Genomic DNA, 20,583 nt, shown 5'->3' on the forward strand with positions numbered 1-20,583 from the left:
GGCAGGTACTTGCCTAGTCCAGAATCAGTATGCCACAAATCAGTCCTGGACCAATAGTTGAAAGCCTGAGATGGGTCCTGAATGGCAGGGGAGAGGCCTGGGTGCATTCGCTTCTCCAGTCTGCAGAGGAGGCCAGAGGTGAAACTGCTCAGCTGGTTCAGCCCCAGGATCTAAACCCTCCTCCTCGCAGCCCCAGCTGTAACCGCCTCCTCTTCCTCTCTCATCCACTCCGGGAACAGGCAGTAAGCACGAATCTCACAGAGGCGTGAGAAAGCCCCCAAAGTTTTATAACAGGTGCTCATGACACAAATTGCCGCAGAGTGGGGTAGGGGAAAATCAGCCCTGGGAAGCTTATCTAAGAATATATCATGAAGTGGGCTATTCTGGGACTCGGATTACACAGGCGGTGCCCGGGAACATAGACGTGAGCAGGGATGAACGCAGCTACAATGAATGTGAACACCAAGGTGTCAGATCTCGACTGCACACCCGGCCGCCAGTGTGTGCGGGGAGAGGGAAGGCGAATGAGAGCCAGGAGCCCAGGCGGAGAGGGAGGCGGCTGCCAGAGGAGAAGGAGGCCCGCAGGGAATGGGCGGAGGAGGCATAATTTCTCAGGAAGGCGCAGTCACCTTGGGCAAGGTGGCTCCCGAAATTGGAAGAAATGCAACCATGGTGGGCCCCACCTAGTTCAGGGAAACACCAGACACTCTACAGGTCAGGAGGGACCGGTAGAGGACCAGGGGCTTTCCTAGGGTTTCACTGTCATGTGGGGTGTCCACAGACACCAGGTAGATCAGGACTGTGCCTAAAAGAATCAGTTTCCTGGCTGGTAAGGTCTCTCATCCAAGTACTAACCAGGCCCAGCCCTGCTTAGCTTCTGAGATCAGATGCAATCGGGTGCGTTCAGGGTGGTATGGCCATAGACCAGCTGGTAAGGTATTTAATCCTCTAGTACTCTGGCCCTTTGATGCAAAGAGCCAACTCACTGGAAAAGACCCTGATGCTGGGAAAGATTGAGGGCAGGAGGAGAAGGGGATGACAGAGGATGAGATGGCTAGACGGCATCATTAACACAATGGACATGAGTTTGAGTAAACTCCAGGAGATGGTGAAGGACAGGGAAGCCTGGCATGCTGCAGTCCATGGGGCCACAAAGTTGGACATGACTTAGCGACTAAACAAAAACAAGGTGTCTAAAAACTCTTGCAGGGAATCAGGCCTCAGGGATGCATGCACCATCATTTCCACTTACTGGCTGATAACCTTGAACAAGGGCTCCCCTGGTGGCTCAGAGGTAAAGAATCTGCCTGGTAATGCAGGAGACATGGGTTCAGTCCCTTGGTCAGGAAGATCCCTTGGAAAGAGAAATGGCAACCCACTCCAGTATTCTTGCCTGGGAAATCCCATGGACAGAGGAGTCTGGTGGGTTACAGTCCATGGATGTGGCAAAGAGTCAGACATAACTTAGCAATTAAACAACAACAACAACCTTGAAGAGGACATCTAACCTCCAAGAGCCCCAATTTATTAGAATGCAGCACTTCACAGTAATCTCCTTCACAAGAGACCTTATACTCAACAGCGCCTCCATTGTAACCTCTCTTGTGAATTCCATTGGGTCACATCACCCTGCCTTGTAAAGATGGCTGTAGGTATTTGGCTCCCAGCTAAACCAAGGAAACCACCAGGGCAACAAGCCATCACATCTGATTCCTCTTGTTTATTCTCAGTGGCATGCTATCTAGTATACACTGACTGCTCAAAAAAGTTGGCTGAATAAATGTCATTAGTATGCAAAGGGAAATATCTTGAGAAGACCACTGAGTGTTTCATAGCAGTTAGATCTAAGAAAACTTTTTCGAAATGTGAACTGTTATTAAAATATTCTACTCTGATTCTAACCTTCTGTCCAATTCCAAGTTTTGTCACATGATATTTGCACTCCTTGAGAACACAACTCATATCTAAATCACTTAGTTCAGTGTAAGCTCCACGTGGGCCAGGACTTGGTTTTGTTCAAAGCTGGACCCTCAGTCCCTAAAACAGCCTGGTGTTTGTGAAGTGAAGTGAAAGTCGCTCAGTCATGTCTGAATCTTTGTGACCCCATGAACTATACATTCCATGGAATTCTCTAGGCCAGAATACTGGAGTGGGTAGCTTTTCCCTTCTCCAGGGGATCTTTACAACCCAGGGATCGAACTCAGGTCTCCCGAATTGCAGGTGGATTCTTTACCAGCTGAGCTACAAGGGAAGCCCAAGAATACTGGAGTGGGTAGACTATCCCTTCTCCAGCAGATCTTCCCCATCCAGGAATCGAACCAGGGTCTCCTGCATTGCAGGTGGATTCTTTACCAACTGAATTATCAGGGAAGCCTGGTGTCTATTAAGCCTCAATAAAGATTTGGTAAATGAATGAGTGGTTTCTGACCCTCAACACAATGCTATGCATTCCGCAAATTTTTGTTGAATGGATAAACTATTAAACAAGGGAAATTCTATTTCTTTAAAATGTCCCTTTCTAGCATTCTCAACAGAGGCAGTACAGTAAGGTGGGTAGGTAGGCAAGCCTGGGAGTCATGTGGTCTGGGTTTGAATCCTTGCTCTTCTATTTAGCAGCTGGGTGACCTAGAGTGAGCTACAGAACCTCTCTGTTTCAGTTTTCTCACCTGTAAAATGAGGATAACAATAATTTTTTCTAATAGGATTACATAAGAGTATTTGAATGATATACGTTTTGCACAGTGCCTGGCATATAGTAATTACTGCAATTTTGTATGACCATATTAGTCTCATAATAACCTCCAATGACTCCCCTAGCTATAAAATAAGATCTAAAGTCAAGGTCCCCACAATTTGGTACCAAGGCCTGTCTCTTTCCAGTCTCATCTTCCCACGCTAACTACCCTTTACTGGCTGCTACGCTGTGCCAGACACTCCACTAAGTGGTGAGTATCCATTAGCTAGATTTCCTTCTCATACAGTCCTGTTAGGTAGGACCTATTATTGCCCATATGCCACTGATGGGACCAAGGCTCAGAAAGGAGAAGTAACTTCCTCAGGGACACACAGCTTATACCAGGAAAGTGGGATTCCATTCCAGGACTCTTTGACATGAAAGTTTGCACTCTTCTTCACTGACTTCTGAAATCTTTGCTATGCCAAATGACGTCTATGGACCACCGTTGTGAACATTACCTGGGAGCTTCCTAGAAATGTAGACTCTCAGGTCTCATCTCAGACCAACTGAATCAGAACCTGCATTTTAGCAAGATACTCCCCACCCCTACCCAGGTGACTATTGTGCACAATAAAGTTTTAGAAGTGTTGTTGTAAACTACTTTCTACTCATCAGTCACAAGTGCTAATTAAAGCAAATATGTGATCTTATTTAGTCCCTAAAACAATCTGGGAGGTCACAGGAGTCAGCATTGTTATCCCACTTTGCAGATGGGGACACTTCAGGCTCTGAGGGTTAAGTATCTTAGCCTGAACCCAAATGCGCCTTATGCCAGCATGATGCTCTGACCTCATCCAATCCCAACTCCCTCTCCCTGAAATGTCTTCACTCCCCTTCTCACCCTTGACTTCTCTTCCTTTTAGGCTCCACTCAAAACCCCTTGCTGCTAGGTAAAAGCCTTCTTACCTATATTCCATTGGGCAGATTAATTTCTTGATCCCTAAAAGTCCCCACAGCTTCCCACACCCTTTCTTTTGACCCTAATCTCATTCTTTTAAAAGAAATATGTACTGAGCACCTACTCTGTGCACATAGTAAGCATTGAGTAAATGTTTGCTCCCAGTGCACTGCTGACTCAGTTTACTAAAAGCACTTTCATCACACCTGTGTCATCCTCCTGTGTGTTTTTCTGTTCCTCCCACTGCTCTGAGCTCCTCTGTCCCCAGGGCAGAGAGTTTGGCATCTTGTAGGGCTTCAAGTTATTAGAAAACAAACTAAATGCTCTCCCATCTAAAGGTGAAATTTGTCTATACTTCAGTGTTCCTAGGAGTGGGACCTTCAAATTTCCAAGAGTAGCCCCGAGGACACAGGTGAGATGATGGACACATCTCTGCTCACCATTCTTGACCTTATACAGCATGCTAGAATTGACTAGCCACAAAATTTGCATATATTGAAAATATAACCCTCATTTTTCCAGGCTATCAAAAGGGAGACACAGAAATATTAGGCAAGCTTTTCAAAATCCCCAGGGTTAAAACCATGGCCCCAGTAACCTTCTGTCATTTCACTAGAGAAGAAGAAAAGGCAAAGGTGGCTGTGATGTAGGGCAAAGAGAACACAGAGAACAAAATATTCCCCATGTGCTGCTTCTACTTTTCAGGGAGATCTGGGCAAACCACAGGTTTTCAGTCCTCAATTTCCTCATCTGTCAAATGAGGGGGTTGAATTAGTTTCTAAAGCTGCTTCCAGCGCTAAAATGCTTTGCTATAAAATGAGAGAACCATGAACCTTTGGTTGCTATGATCTGAAAATATTTTGAACGTGGAGAATCAAATTGTACAGCAGTGCATGAACAAAATAATATGTTAATGACTAAGAAGATTATACTTCATCCAGTGGGAAACAGCAGAACTGCTGGTGGTGGTGGTGATGTGTGTGTGTGAGTGTGCATGTATGTGTGTGTCTCTTCCTTCCTTGAGCTCAAACATATATTTTAAATCACTAATATAGTAATCAAGCCTCTGGCTGCCTATCTTGACCAACACACACAAACACACACACACACACACACACACACACACGCGCACGCGCGCGCTCAGACACCACTTCAAAATAAAATGAGAAAGCTCCACCGCTGGTGCTTACATCCTTGCTGTTCTTGGGTGGCTTTTTTCTTTTTTAAGAAATTTTTGTCCTTGTGAAGGTGTTGGACTGACAGCCGTTCAGTTCAGTTCAGTCTCTCAGTCCTGTCCGACTCTTTTCCACCCCCATGGACTGCTGCACGGCCAGGCTTCCCTGTCCATCACCAATTCCCGGAGCATGCTCAAACTCATGTCCATCCTGATGGTGATGCCATCCAACCATCTCATCCTCTGTCGTCCCCTTCTCCCACCTTCAATCTTTCCCAGCATCAGTGTCTGTTCCAATGAGTTGGTTCTTCACATCAGGTGGCCAAAGTATTGGTTGGAGTTTCAGCTTCGGCATCAGTCCTTCCAGTGAATATTCAGCCCCTGGAGGCCTCTGCTCTCAGAACTGGGACACATGCGTGGGGGGAGCTAAGGGTTTTATTAGCATTTCGCTTTTGCACATCAACCCCCCTCCTCGGCCTTCACAGTATGGCCTCGCATAGGCCTCCCGACCCCCGCAACGGCGCAGTGATCAGGTCGGCCACCCCTGAAACGCCCTGGCCAGACCACGTGCTCCAGGCCCTACCAGCCGGGAAAATGAAAGCGCACCTGAGATGCGTCTGACCGGCTAGGCGGCAGGAAGAGTTAGGTCCTTCACCGCAGGGTCAGGGCCAGAAGGCGGAAGTGAGCCAGAGGCCGCACGTGGGTCTAAGTACCGCCCGGCTCCAAGTTCCTGCCGGCTCTGGAGCTCCCGCCCCCGGCTGGGCCCCCGCAGGCCTAGGCCTCGCCGCGTCCCCAGCGGAGCACCCCCCGCCCCAAGGTCGCCGGCCGCGGCTCGTGCAAGCAGAGGCGGAGGGCGCGGCCGCCCCTCCCCGCCCGACGGCCGCTCCCGCGCCGGGGCCCGCGCCGGATTGGCCGCCCTCGCGGCCAGGTGAGGCGCCCCGCCCCTCGGCGGCTTCAGGTGCGGCGGTGGGACCGGGCCGCGGCCGGGCCGGGGCCGGGGCGACATGGCCGAGTCCCAGCTGAGCTGCCTGGACGAGACGCACGTGAACGAGAGGGTGACCGAGGCGCAGGCCGCCTTCTACTACTGCGAGCGGCGGCGGGCCGCGCTGGAGGCGCTGCTGGGCGGCGGCGAGCAGGCCTACCGTGAGCGGGTCAAGAAGGAGCGGCTGCGGGACTTCCTCTCCAGCCAGGAGCGTCAGGCCCTCCGCGCCGCCTGGAGCCCCTACGAGGATGTCGCCGCCGCCGCCCGGGGCAAGAGTAAGGCCAAGGCCAAGACCCCGGCGCAGGCCGCGGCCGAGTCCGGCGAGTCCCTGGCCTACTGGCCCGACCGCTCGGACACCGAGGTGCCCCCGCTGGACCTGGGCTGGACCGACGCGGGCTTCTACCGCGGCGTGAGCCGCGTCACCCTCTTCACCCACCCCCCCAAGGACGAGAAGGCGCCCCATCTGAAGCAGCTGGTCAGGCAGATGATCCAGCAGGCCCAGAAGGTAGGCCCCCCTGCCCCAGCCACGCACATTGATGGGGACCCCCACGACCGACCCCTAGGACCAGGCCCCCCAACACCACCTCCGAGGCAAGGCCTGGGGCTGGCGTCCCTGACCACCCTCAGGAAAAGGGGTGCAGAACCCTCCCATCCGCCTTGGGGCTGCAGGGGAGAGCATGGATGTGTTTGGCGAATGACAAGGTGCTGGACAGTTGCTTGTCATTTTTACAGTGTCCAGCGCCGCTGGCTTTCTTCTGCTCTGCGCGTCTATGTGTCTGTCTGGTTTCTCTCTCTAGACCAGAGTGGGGGCTGTGGAGCCCTGTGGTAAAATGGGCCACTCAAAGGTCTTGATAATAACCTGTGTGCTTCCCAGGGATTTAACAAAACTTGTCCCTGATCATTTTCTCATTTGATCCTCAGGCAATGGTAGGAAGTGTAGTGTGGCCTCCCCACCCCCACCCCAGCCACATTGCTCTTAGGAGGCACCCCCACCCAGAGTCAAAGCTGGCCTGGCCCCTGGCATTCACACTGGCTCTGCGCCCAGCAGTAGGGCTCAAGCAGCCTGGAATAAATGAAGGATGTTTCTTGGCCACCTACTCTGTGCCTGACGCTGTGCTGGCCACTTTCACAGGGCAGCTCCCTAAACTCAGCAGGTCAGGGGAAAAGCTCCCACTTATCCCATCTACTTACTCTGCCAGGGCATTGAAAGGAGGAGACGTTTGCAGTGCCGCTGGTTAGAATACTGGTGGGGCCAGTAGTTTGTTGGGCAGAGTTTCCAGATAAAATATGAGATGTCCTGTTAAATTTGAATTCCAGAATAACAAGAAGAAATTGTTTAGCATTATACAGTATGATTCAAATATTGCATAAAACATACTGATGTTAAAAAGTCATTCACTGTTTATCTGAAAATCAGATTTAATGAGGGCATTCTGTGTTTTTATTTGCTAAGTCTGGTTCCCCTACATTGAGATTTGTTAAGAGACATCAGCAGCCTTTGGTACGCAGTTCAGAATATACAACAGAAGTGGCTTGGGTTCACCATTCTAATTCAACTAAAGGACTGTGGTTGGAGTCCTGTTATCCCTGGAGGCTGAATTTGAGACACCCGTGGTGGGGCTCCTCTTCTGGAAGGCATGATGCAGGTAGTTGGCTAGATTGGCTGCTAGAAGGAAGGGTTAAGTTTTCACTGTCTGTGTTTCCACCCTCCCTCTCTAAAGAATCCCAGCTTGTCTGCCTGAGAGTTCTTTTGTCTATTGCATTCTGCAGAAGAGAAAGGCAAGTTTGAACAGAGGAGGAGAAAGGATGTGGGCGATGATCCTGTGTAGCAGGCTGGAGCTGGGGTCAGGGGTCAAGTCCTACGATGTAATACTAATAAGCCTTAATTTTTGAGTACTTAATGTGTGCCAGCCACGGTGCTAGTGATTTTCACAACTACTGAGTGAGATGGGTATTTTCCTTATTTTGGGACTCAAAACAGTTAAGTTACTTGCCAAGCCAAAATTCAAACACCGACGTGCTTCCTCTTAACCACAGTGCTGTCTGATGATGCAACAGGTTAAACCAAGGATCTTGAATGGAACTATCCTGATCACACTTGGGCAACAGGTTACAAGAAGGGAGAGACAGAGCCCTGCCCACTGGGACCTCTAGTCCCATGTGGGATGTTGGGAGTCTCCTAGGTAGTGGAGTGTTCTGAACTCTTTAAATATTTAACAACAGAAACTTTAACAACTGTGAACTGATCCAGTATTTACATGTTAAACCAGTTATTATTTCCTGAGTTCCAGGCACTAGCCATAGAAAGATATAAGCTGTGGCCTTTGCCCTCCAAGAGTTAAATGCTGCTGAGGGGATATGCTGTAAGGAAAACAGATTTTGAAGCTGGATATGCCCAATCTGGGAGGGCTTCCCAAGGGAGGTAAATTGCAGGGTTGAAAAGGGAGAGAGGAATCCGGAACGGAGGAAGAGGAAACTTAAGGAACTCTTGTTTCTGCTTAAGAGACTCAGGAGAGAAAGCTTTGTGCTTCAGATCAGCAAGCAGCTTTGAATGACAGGAGGGAAGAGCTATTGTGGTGACAGCTGAGTATGTGGGGGGGCCTGGCGCAAGGGTCCTAAAACTGGGTCCAGAGCAGATGACCGCCCCCCAGGAAGAAGCAGCTTCTGGTGCTGTGTCCCAAACCCTCAGACTCTCTGGACCCTGACTCTTAATCATGACCACTCACCTGCATGTGGCACCTTCTTCCCAAAGATCTTGTGAAGTAGGCAGGGCAAAAGTTGACCCTCTTTCACAGGTGAAGAAACTGAGGCACAGAGAAGGAAAGAGGCTTACCCAAAGGTCATGTGGTTGGTCATGGAAACACCCAGATCCCCAGTTTCTACTCTGAAGGCTACACCTTCTGACCTTTGCCTGTCCCCACCCCCCAACCCCACTCATCCTCAGCCAACTGGCACGGGGCACCCTCTGTGACTATTACTCTAGAGCCTTCCACATCCTTTTCACCCTGAGGGAGGGAATTTCCTTGTCTCCAGGGAGACTCTGGCTGCTTCGAGGGCGGGTGGGATGGACCAAGATGATGTATGTGCAGAGATGCAGGGGACTGTTGCAGATATGGCTGGGGAGCGGCAGAAGGACATAATCCACAGGTCCACCTGGGCACCAGAGGATTTTATTTCATTTAATCCTCAATAACTTCATTAGGGGCTGTCATTTTTATTCCTCAGTGACGAACAGGAAACGGAGGCTCAGGGGGAGTGGCTGTGCCTTGCCCACAGGCACAGACCAGCAAGAGTTTTAAGCCTACGCCTCAGAGATGTGGAGAAAGGAGCCTGATTAAAAGACACTTTGAAAACATGATTGGGTGGGAGGAGGCCTTTGAGTTGATCAGTCTGAAGTTATGTGCTCACTGGACCTCTGCAAATGGCAGAACGCCATCCTGGCTGTACCGGATAGCCAGCATTCAGACATTCGGACTTGTTTCCTTGTCAAGCGGGGGTTTTTCCTGCTGTTTTAATACCCCTTATGTGATTTGCTATTTTTAGGGTCACTGTATGATGTACTTTGCTTGAAGTACAGGCTGGGACTTCCCTGGTGGTCCAGTGGCTAAAACTCTGCTCTCCCAGTACAGGGGGCCCGAGTTCCATCCCTGGGCAGGGAACTAGATCCCACATGTTACAACTAAAGATCCCACATGCAGCAACTAAGAGCTGGTGCAGTCAAATTAATTAATTAAAAAAATTTTTTTTAATAAAGTATAGGCAGAAAGGGTGCCTTCTGGAACCCAGAAGTGAGCCCATGGCCTGTCTCCCACTGGCAGAGGAGAGGTTGCTGCCACTTGGGTTGCTATGACCACTGTAACCCAGGGAGTGGGAATGGGGGCTTGGACTTAAAGCGAGACCACGTGAAGACAGGGAAATGGTTGGTTCTTATTCACAAGGGCAGAGCTGAGAGGACCAAACAACTGCAATTTGGAAGGATAGTGAGTTGGGTCGTTGGACAAATATTTCAAGGTGTGCTAAGCACTTTAGTAGAAAGCAGACATATAAAATGCACCTCTGCTCTTAAATGGCCTAACAGTCTACTAAACTATCGTTTTAATACAGACTAATGAGTGCTTGACAGAAGGCGTGGCGGGGGGCCCTAACCCAGCCCCCGAGCCATGTGAGGGGAGGACTTCTGATGCTGCCACCTATCTCCAGGCGAGTCTGAGCGCAGCAGACAGGATGAGACCGCGCAGCACATCCACCCTTCTTGGCACCCCGGCTCCCTTCCGACCAGCAGCACCCATTTTTGAGGCTCCCGGGCGGGTTTAGAGAGTGCTGCCTGTGCCTCGGGAGCAGAGGAAAGCTTAACCACCTCGAAGACTGACCCTTGGCCCTTGCCTTCCTGGGCCCCACACTCCAGGTTACCAGCTACCTGGCTCCTGCTTGCTCACCACAAGCCCCTCCCCGAGCACTTCCTCTGAGCCTCACTAACCATGTCAGTATCAGTAGCCATGTCAGGCAGATAGTATCTTCCTTTCACAGGGGCAGCCTCTGAGGTCCAGAAAGGTGTGATGACTTGTCTTCAGAAGAGGGGATGACAGCTCCCCCAGGCCCAGTGATCAGAACTCCCAGTGACCCCGCATAAACATAAACCCAGCCCCGGAGAGGGCGGGATGCAGGGCCAGGCAGCTTTGGTGAACCGAAGCCTCTGCTCTCTGTTCTGGCAGCAGCGGGGAGGGGCAGGCCCACCTAGTTGGTATGAGGCAGAGGGGTGTGGGGAGCAGGCCTGGCCGTACCCCCATCTCTGCCTGTCAGTGGTTTGTCCCCTCCCTTCAGGGCCTGGCTCAGAGGCCGCCACTTCCTTGGCACTCAATCAAAATTTTCAATCCAGAAGTGACTTTTTGTTCCCAGATGTGGCTCCTTGTTTGTGCCACCTGTGTGCCTGGCACAGGGCTCTCTTGAGGAGAGCCCATCTGATCCTCGGAGACCAGAAGCTTTGGAAGAGCCGGGACTTCCTTCCTACACCCTCTCCATTGTCTTTGTGGAGCCCCAGCAGCACGGGGACCAGTGGTTTGTTTAACTGATTGGAGACTATCTCCCACTGGCCCCCAGCCCCTCTCCATCCCTCTAGGGAAGTCTGCAGAGGCTCCAGTTGAACTGCACATTGCTAAGGGTCTCCATTAATCCTCCTCATATCAAGCCACCTGGCAGCAGAGGGAGGAGTGCTCTAAACTGGGGGGAGGGATGCAGAGGCCTTTGGGGAAGGGCTCCAGAGCAGAAGGCACGGTTGGCCAGGTTAGCAGGCTTGCTTAGAGGTCTGGGTAGCCGATAGGCGAGAGCTGCTGGGCACACATGCCCAGGGGGTACAGCTCACTTCACCAGGAGGCTCAGCTTGGTGGGTAGCCACCTTTGCCACTGTCTTTCCCCGTTAGCCTCTATCAGCTCTTCCTCTTTCAGGTACATCCAGCAAATAGTACACAGCATCTTCTTTGTACCAGGCACTGTGCTGGGCACTGGGATATAGACAATGAACAGAGGAAAGAGAGAAGAAACAAAAGAGCAGTTTACATATATATGGACTTAAATATTGCTGGTTTGTGAAATTTGGGTCTGATGATACATTCGTTAGCCACCTTGATGCCTTATTTGAGAGCTGGTCCCAATTCTCCCTAATAGCTTTCCCTGTTTTCCTTCCCTTCCATGGCAGAGGTTTTAGCTAGAGCTTCTGAGCTGCCTTTTAAAAGCCTGATTTGGGAGGACTTCCCCAGTGGTCCAGTGGCTAAGACTCTGAGCCCCCAACGCAGGGGACCTGGGTTCCATCCCTGGTCAGGGAACTAGTTCCCACATGTGGCAACAAGAGTTCGCAAGTCTGTAATTAAGACCCAGCACAGCCAAAGAAATAAATGTTAATAAAGCCTGATTTGCTGTGCAGAACAAGAGAAGGTCTCTCAGGGCAGCCTGTGACCTGCGGTCCATCATAAACCATCTGCCCGCCTAACCCTTCTTCCCGCTGTGGATCATTCCATGTGGGCATTATTTCTGAGGCTCAGGGCAGTTCCAGAGTCCTTTCCCCCTCGAGGCTGCTAATGACATAGCTGCAGTTCCAGGGACTGAGCACCTCAGCCCTTCCAGGATCTTGTCTGGGCCTGTCTGGCATCTCTGCCAAGCCCTGGGCGCTGTGGCTACTGAGTTTTAAGTCTCTCTCCTTTATGCTCCATCACTGATCCTGGGAGCAACAGAGACCCAGCTTCACGTCAAGGACAGAGAATGGACTCTGAAGCTGAAAGGTCTTGGTTTCTGCCATGATCTGTCTACTTACTAATTTTGGGTTGAATCACTTGCCTCCCTGGGACTCCTGACCTGCACAGTTGGAGGATATTACCTAGATTTTGGATAGTTTTGAAAAACAAGGAAGAAACAGTGTGAAAGCTGAGGATACCAAGAAAGTATGGTACAAGTCCCCTCTCGGAGCTGGGAGGGAGGCGTGGCTGGTCTTCCGCCCAGGACTCAGGGCTGCCGGCCGGGAGATCAGGCCAGGAGATCAGAGTTCGGGCAGCCAGGGGTTGCTTCTCATCTTCAGGTTGGAGACGCCGCGCAGGTGTGCTTCCTGTTTCCTCCTCTCATCAGGGGAGCAGCTCCAACGGCCCTCCCTTCCCCCCAGCCCTACACTTCTCTGCTGGCCTAGATTTGATGGCTGTTTGTCAGGGCATCTCTCCTGCAGGGCTGTGGCAGCCAAGTTGTCAACCAAGGTTCTTCTGTAGGATCCGCCACAGGTGCCCTGAACCGGGGATCCCCGAGGGCGTTCCCCTCCCAGAATCACCTGGAAGAGCCAGTTCAAGGAGCCTGAGATCGTTCTGTAAAGACTTCTCAAGAACTAGAGCCTGCACAGGTGGCATGGGGACACGGCGGTGGGGTGGGTTGAGGCGTGGGACAGGCTGTGTTTCTGTCTTTGGAGAGGCTTGGTTCCTCTGAAATCTGACACTTTAGGTCTCTGAAACTCTGAAGATGGGTGTCTGCCAGGGGGATCACAAGTAGAAGATGGGGCCTTGATGGGGGGTGCCTTCTTCGTGACTTCTTGGGCTTCTGGTGGCATAGCCAGTTTTGCTGGACACTGGTCTCAGGAGGCCAGGGCAACACCAGGGGAGGGGGTCCACGGTTGGCAGCCTCGTTCTTGCCCTGGTTGTCTCTTTCCTCCGCCACCAGTTGACCTTGGGCAAATCATTTGACATTGGCTTGGCCTCTACCTCTGCATCTGTAAAATGGGAATAATTCTTCTTGCTTACTTTCATATGATTGCTCTGAGACTCTAATGCAAGACTATGAGAAAGCGTTTTGAAAAAGAGGAGTGAGAGATGCAGACAAAAGGGGTTTATGTTGTGCTCGCTTCAGCAGCACATATACTAAAACTGGAACGATACAGAGAAGATTAGCATGGCCCCTGCGCAAGGATGACACGCAAATTTGTGAAGCGTTCCATATTTTTAGGACATGGAAGCAACCTAGATGCCCATCAGCAGACGAATGGATAAGAAAGCTGTGGTACATATACACAATGGAATAGTACTCAGCCATTAAAAAGAACACATTTGAATCAGTTCTAATGAGATGGATAAAACTGGAGCCCATTATACAGAGTGAAGTAAGCCAGAAAGATAAACACCAATACAGTATACTAACACATATATATGGAATTTAGAAAGATGGTAATGATAAACCTATATGCAAGACGGAAAAAGAGACACAGATGTATAGAACAGACTTTTGGACTCTATGGGAGAAGGCGAGGGTGGGATGATCTGAGAGAACAGCATCAAAACATGCATATTATCAAGTGTGAAACAGATCGCCAGTCCAGGTTGGATGCATGAGACAAGTGCTCGGGGCTGGTGCACTGGGATGACCCAGAGGGGTGGGATGGGGAGGGAGGTGGGAGGGGGGTTCAGGATGGGGAGCACATGTAAATCCATGGCTGACTCATGTCAATGTATGGCAAAAACCACTACAATATTGTAAAGTAATTAGCCTCCAACTAATAAAAATAAATGGGAAAAAAAAACTGGAAACCTGTAAAAAAAAGGGGGGGGTTTATGTTAAGAGAGGCTAACATTGTTGAAAGATAGGTGCTCCGTGTTATTTCCTTTAATTAATCGAGTCCTCAGCACCTGGCACAGGAAAGGGGCTTTTCCCAGAGGCTCAGGGAGAGCGAGAGTCCGTAGAGCTGCTAAGAGCCTAGCTGGGATTCACCCAGGTCTGAGCTCAAGGCTTGTGTCCTTCTGCTGCACATGCAGTTGCTTCTGGGGATTGTCCCCACGGCCACCTCTTCCCTCTGAAATGCCAGATAGTAAGTATGTTTGTTGCCACCCAGGCTCTGGGAAACTCACCGACTGGTTCTGGAAACAAACAGAACGAGACGACTTCGGTGGGAGCAGGAGAGAGGAGGATTCTTGCTGCTTGTGGCGCTGGAACAGTCACATCACCAGGAAGCTGGTCTGGGTAGCTCCCAGGGATCTGTTTATTTAGTTTGGCCAAACCTCGTCGATTGTGGGATCTTTGCTTCTCGACCAGGGATCAAACCCATGTCTTTAATAGTGAGAGCACCGAGTTCTAACCACTAGACCACCAGAGAATTCCCTCCCAGGGACCTTTTTTTTTTTTTTAATGTATTTTTGGCTGCATCAAGTCTTAGCTGTGGCATAGGGGTTCTTTGTTTCAGCAAGCAGGCTCAGTCACCTCGAGGCATGTGAGATCTTAGTTCCCCAACCAGAGATTAGACCTGGTCTCCAGGGACTTCTTACTGGCCACTTTCTGACCCTCCTCCCTGGACTTGGGTCCTCACTGTCAAACTGAGACCCTGATGGGAGTCCCAGCCAGCAACCCCACCCCCATGCCACCCCATCAGGATGCTGTCTCACTGCTTCGCCTTGGCTGGTGGTCAAATCCACCACCCTCCCTGCCTACTGTACAGGGCAGAGCCTGTTCTGGGGCAGGCTTCCAGTCTGGAGGCAGAGAGGAGCAGGGCAGAGGACCATGAGCGGGGGCGGGTCCTGGCTGACCGCCTGCCTCTGTTCCTGGCGCTGTCCTGACCACCCCCCACCCTAGGCTGAGTCACTCTAGTGATCCCTGCCCCTCCCCAGGGGCCAAGACCAGTCAGCCGTCAGCCTCAGCCATAGCTGATCCGCTGCCTGCCCCTGTTTTCCTTTCCTCCTCTGAAATTCGTGGAGTCTGTGAACTTGCTAATGATCCCAGAATCTTAGCCCAAGAAAAGAGCCAGTGGCTTTTCTAGTTAGTGGTCTCTCTGGCCTGAGTCTCCAATAATCTGTTAACTCACCCTGACCCATCTTGTCCTGTGGTCACTGTGTTGGGCCTTTCGTGGCACTGATGGGGCCAGTGGGAGGCTCCAGATAAAAGCTCTTTTCTGTTCTGTGTCCTAGCAGTGAGTCAGCAGAAGGTGGGGGCGGGGCGGGGACCAGGGCTCTTCACCTCTCTGTGGGTCTTTGAGGACCAACTGTGAGTATGCTTACCTCCTTATCCCAAGAGGGTTCCCTTCCCCACATCTGCTCATTCACTCCCTTTGTTTCACTGAGGACCTAGTATGTGCCATGTTCCAGAAATATACAGAATCATAAAATGTGGACCCTGAAAAAGAACATCAACTGCAGTACAGGTGGAAGGAGGGTGTTGATAGCTATTAGCTGTTGTGTGTGTGTGCCCAGTCATCTCAGTCCTGTCTGACTCTTTGCAACCCCGTGGTCCATAGCCCACCAGGTTCCTCGGTCCATGGGATTCTCCAGGCAAGAATACTTGCCATGCCCTTCTCCAGGGGATCTCCCCAACCCAGGGATCGAACCCTTGTCTTCTACTTCTCCTGCATTGCAGGCAGATTCTTTACCCACTGAGTCACCTTGGAAGCCATAAACTGTTGAGTTCTTGAATACCAGACCACACTAGCCCTTTTGAAATATATAATTTCTTTTAACCTTCACGACAGCCTAGGAACTTTCCATTTTACAGATGATAAGGTCACACATGAAGTAGGAAATGGCAACCCACTCCAGTATTCTTGCCTGGAAAATCCCACGGACAGAGGAGCCTGTGGGACTAGTCCCTGGGGTTGCAGAGAGTCGGACACAGCTGAGCCACTGAGCATAAAGTCACACATGCTCAGTCACTCAGTCATGTCCGACTCTGCGACCCCTTTGATTGTAGTTCCCCAGGCTCCTCTGTCCGTGGGATTTTCCAGGCAAGAATACTGGAGTGGGTTGCCATTTCCTCCTCCAGGGCATCTTCCCAACCCAGGGGTTGAACCTGCCTCTCCCTTGTCTCACGGCAGTGGGTAAATAGCGAAGCCTAATGGGAACTGAGATGAGCCTGAGTCTCACTGAGCTCTGGGAGCACAGAGAACTCTTGGGAATTGCGAGCTGCAGCAGCCAGTATGGAAGGGCAGGTGGGCAGAGGGCAAGGTATGCAAGACCAGAGGCCTGGGAGTGCACAGGTTCACACTGTTCCCATCGCCCAGCTCCTCCTGACTGCCTTCCCCTGCTCCCCGAACCCTCCACTTGCCTCTCTAGGGAAGCCCTCCCAGGTAGCTTCACTACCTGGCAGTGGCCACCAGGTTATCTTGATCACCTCGCAGAACCTCCCGGGAAAACTGCCAACTCCAGTTGTCTTGCCCTGATGGATCAATCAAGAAATAGCTCGAAGGTACTTCTTGGAGTCCTGCCTTCCCCGCATATTGTGTGATGCTCAGAGCTCCAGGCCAGTAACCCAAACCAGCAGCTGATCCTAAAAATCATCTGTGTATCTTCCTTGGATTTTTTTTTTTTTTAGCAGCTGATTTATCTTCCTAATTATGTTTAGCTTTAAGCTAATGTTAAATGAGCTTGCATTAGATAATTTTCACTAATTAACACCAACTTAGTGCAGGGAAAGTTATCCCAGAAGCGTGCCGTGGGGCAGTGAAAAGCTGGCCTAGGATCTTAAAACGAATTGCTCTGCGTACTCCCTGGTGGATCACATATGCCGTTTCGCAGCTGAATTCGCTGACCTTGCTCACACAGGCACAGTCTGTTTCTCTGTCTCCAGAGACCCGGCCCAAGTCTCCTTTCCATCACCCCTTCATCCACCTCGTTTGGGGAATGAGTGTCAAGAGCACCTCGTAAGGCTCAGATGGACGGGGAGTGAGCCCCAGTGGCTCACAGCAGTCGGGAACAGAACTGGCCCAGAGGTCGGGGAGTCTTCGAGAGGAAGGGGCCTGGCTGGCAGAGTTGGGCTCCAGCGGCCGGCAGTGCAGGAGGGAGCCTGGTGTTTAATGATGCCTAATTAGTGAGCCTGAAACAAGGTAACATGGCCACAGACAGCTAGGAATCCTCAGAGGACAAAGCCCAGACACCAGGCCTCCAGGCCGACAACACCACCACAGAGGTCTTGGCTTTGCCCTCTAGGTGGGCCAGGGCTCTGGTCCAGTCTGCTTCGTCAGGCCCCCCGAGGGATGCTCCCTACTGCGGAGGTACTCTGTTTAGACCCGTGCTTCCCGTGTAGCACAGCCCGTCAGGTCTCTGTCCCCCGCCGTGCGCTCAGACAGACCCAGGCCTGAGCAGACAGGCCTCCTGGGAGAGGCACGCACTGCCCTGGGAGCCGGGGACGGCCCGGGGAGAGGGAGACAAGGGCCTCGACACGGGACGGGTACTCCTGTTCCCTCAGGGAGAAGGCAGGTGACAGTGTGAGTGAAGGCGCCAGGGCTGGAGCCAGCGGGTGTGCCTGGAGAAGGCAGAGGAGCTTATCATCGAGGAAGCGAGTGGGCCAGAAGCACACGGAGGGCCTTTGGCGAGGCCGACGTCAGGCCGAGGGTTTGGGCGGGGAAGCAGCATAGTTTGGGTTGGGTTATTGGCTCCACCTGCCAAGAGTGGAAGGCCTGTGGGAGCTCGTTCTTCCATGGAGCTGACGCTGAGCCCCCAGCTCGCGCCCAGCCTCACAAGAACCGTGAGGCAGCCTCGCTTTACAGGCAGAGTTCCCAGGGGACAAGCAACGCCCACCAACTCACTACCTCTGTGGGACCCCTGACTCTAGTCTGCGCTTCCTCCACTTGCTCCAGGTTGCTCCTGGATTTCAAGAAATGAATCTAGAGTCCAGGGGTGGAGGATGCAAGGTGTCTGTGGGTGTCCCCTGGGTGGCCGTGTGGACCTCCTCTCCCGAGCTCTCCTATTCTCTCTCACCCCAGGGAGCACATCCAGAATGCTTAAGGTAAAGCTTTCTCGCCCAGTTGTTCGCATCCCACTAAGGCAGAAATTGGACGGGGCCTGTTGCAGCCTCCATGCACTGCACTCAGTGTCTGCCGTGCACTCAGCAGCGGCCAGTTGGGTCCCGAGCCCCACCTGGAGGTGCTCTCCACTGGGACAGCAGGGATTTTGGGGGTTTTTTTTGTCATGCCACATGGCTTGCAGGATCTTAGTTCCCCAAACAGGAATTGAACCTCGGACCCTCGGCAGTGAATGCTCGGAGTCCTAACCACTGGACGCCCCCCAGGGAACTCTCTGGGCCATAGTTTTCCTAGCAGTGTGTTTCCTGCTTGGTGAGCGAGCGCAGTCTCCCAGCATCGCTTAAAGGATCATGCATTGTACAGACTCACTCATCCCTTGATTGAGCTGCCCTTCCCCTGCATCAGTTCAGGTTCTGACTCTCCTGGAAGTGTAGCATTGCCTGGACTTTCATCACCACCCCGGGCTGGGTCTGCTGGACATGGTATCAAGCAGAGGAAAACATCTCTGCTGTGATGTCCGGGGCCGGTGGGCAGCTCTGCACGCCTGGCTCCTTGGGAGCATGCACCCCTGTGCTGACCCGGCCACCTCCGAAGTGAGGCCCCTTTGTTCTGAGTTCCTTCAGAGGAGAGAAAGGTCTGCCGGCGTGGACCCTCAGCTCACGACAGGCCAGGTTCTGTGCTCCTCGCACTGCTGCGTTCTCATTTAAAACTCGGAGCGACCCTGTGAAGTGACCACCTCCCCATTTTAAAATGAGGAAACTGAGGCTTAGATTAAGTGATTCACTCAAGATCACACAACCAGTGAGATCTTCTGCTTCCAAAAAATAGATTCTCTCCCGCGCACCTGCCGTTACTTCCAAGTGTGATCCATCCTCCACCTGCATTCAGATCACCTGAGGTGGGCGGGGTGGGGGTGGAGGGGTGCTGTCAAAATGTACTTTTATGGGCCTGCCGAGTCCGATGCTCTTGAGGATGGGGCCCTGGAATCTGAGCACCCAGCAGGTGTACCTCACCCAGCCCCACAAAGGGTTGATGCTCTTTACATGCTCCAGTGTGACAGCCAGTGCTCTGGAGACATTGATGGCTCCCTGGGCAGATCAGAGAAGGTGCTCCACACAGCTGGGCTGTCTGAGCCGAATGCTGGGTGGTCCACCCAGAACTGACTCCCTTGGACTGCCAGACAGATGGCCCTCCTAGGAGGCAGCAGCTGACCAGTCTGCCCACCTGCTGCCCTTCCTACCCCAACGCTCCTTCGGACTGGAGGTGTGGGCAGCTGGCCCCATTCATTGGAAAAGGCCCTGATGCTGGGAAAGATTGAGGGCAGGAGGAGAAGGGGGTGACAGAAGTTGAGATGGTTGGTTGATGTCACCGACTCAATGGATATGAGTCAGAGCAAACTCCAGGAGATGGTGAAGGACGGGGAAGCCTGGTGTGCTGCAGTCCATGGGGTAGCAGAGTTGGACATGACCGAATGACTGGACAACAGCAACCCCGTTTGGTGATTGCTCCTCATAACCATATAGCTTTTTCATGGAATTTTATAGGCATGATCTCATCGGAACCTCCCAACAGCCCTGGGAGGCAGGCAAGGCAGACATGGGAGGTAAAAGTTGGGCCCCAGGCTCATAAGGGTCATCAGTGGGCCCATGGGGACTGGGACTGCCCCTGTGCCTCGGTGGGCTCCCTCCCTTCCTCCCCAGGAAAAAGTGACCATCACCAGTACATCCCTGCAAGGAGCATGCTTGACCTGTGGCCTCTTGCTTTTCCCCCTCCATGGAGCTCAGTGAGATGGGCGGATATATGTCACAGTGGTGGCAGCCACACCCACCCCAGTGCCTGGGCTCCACGTCAGCAGGCCTGGAGAAACCAGTGAAGGAGAGGGTGGTATTGTCTGGCTCTGTGTGTGCACCCTGGTTTTGTATGATCAGGGGTGACCTCAGGTCCTAGCCAGAGCAGATGTACCCAGAGCCTGCCCTGACCGCATCATCTGGGGGTGACAGCACTGGACTGGGGTCAGAAGCCTGGGCTTTCGTCCCACCTCTGCCAAAGACACAGCGGGGAAACTTAACCTCGGGGCTGGGCTCTGTTCTGTTTCCTCCTAGCTCTGAGGTTCTGCATGTCTGGAATGTCCTTCAGTGCAGGGGCCACGGGCAGAGACACAGCCTGTGTGCTACTCTGGGTCTCAGCGGCTTTACGGGGCTGACTGGTAGCCCATGCTCGGTTTATCAGCTTGCTTCCACCACAGGGAGGACAGGTACCCTTTCGTAATCTGCACAGAGGTGCTGGCTGTACGTGCTGGGGGCAGCTGTGCCCCCAGATATCCTTGGTGTGGACTTTTACCCCTTGTTTGAGTATTGTCCCCACTCACCGGCTGGCTGCTCCGTCAAGACCTTGGGTAGGTGGAGTGGAGGCAGGCCAGACCTGGGACCGGCGTTCAGGCAGCAGTCCCAGAAGGCACCCATTTCTTTTCCCTTCTCTGTGCCCTTGAGGAAGAACTCCAACTCTGCCTTCCAGCAAGATGATCTAACCAAGAATCCTGCTCAGCATTCTT

The 20,583-nt window shown here is 52.2% G+C and overlaps 1 protein-coding gene and 1 non-coding gene across 2 annotated transcripts in view; both read left to right on the forward strand.

Moving 5' to 3' along the window:
* Positions 1–5,813: 5,813 nt before the first annotated feature.
* FAM83F (family with sequence similarity 83 member F) overlaps positions 5,814–20,583 on the forward strand; it is a 33,336-nt gene continuing 18,566 nt past the window's right edge. Inside the window, exon 1 of the mRNA XM_020876996.2 lies at positions 5,814–6,296. Coding sequence (XP_020732655.2) covers positions 5,814–6,296 — 483 coding nt within the window. The remainder of the gene's footprint in view (positions 6,297–20,583) is intronic.
* Positions 13,153–13,259, forward strand: LOC139030736 (U6 spliceosomal RNA). The gene has a single exon (XR_011483139.1). It is a non-coding gene; the product is annotated as a U6 spliceosomal RNA (small nuclear RNA).

The sequence above is a fragment of the Odocoileus virginianus genome, chromosome 23 (genome assembly GCF_023699985.2).
Source record: "Odocoileus virginianus isolate 20LAN1187 ecotype Illinois chromosome 23, Ovbor_1.2, whole genome shotgun sequence".
NCBI lineage: Eukaryota > Metazoa > Chordata > Mammalia > Artiodactyla > Cervidae > Odocoileus > Odocoileus virginianus.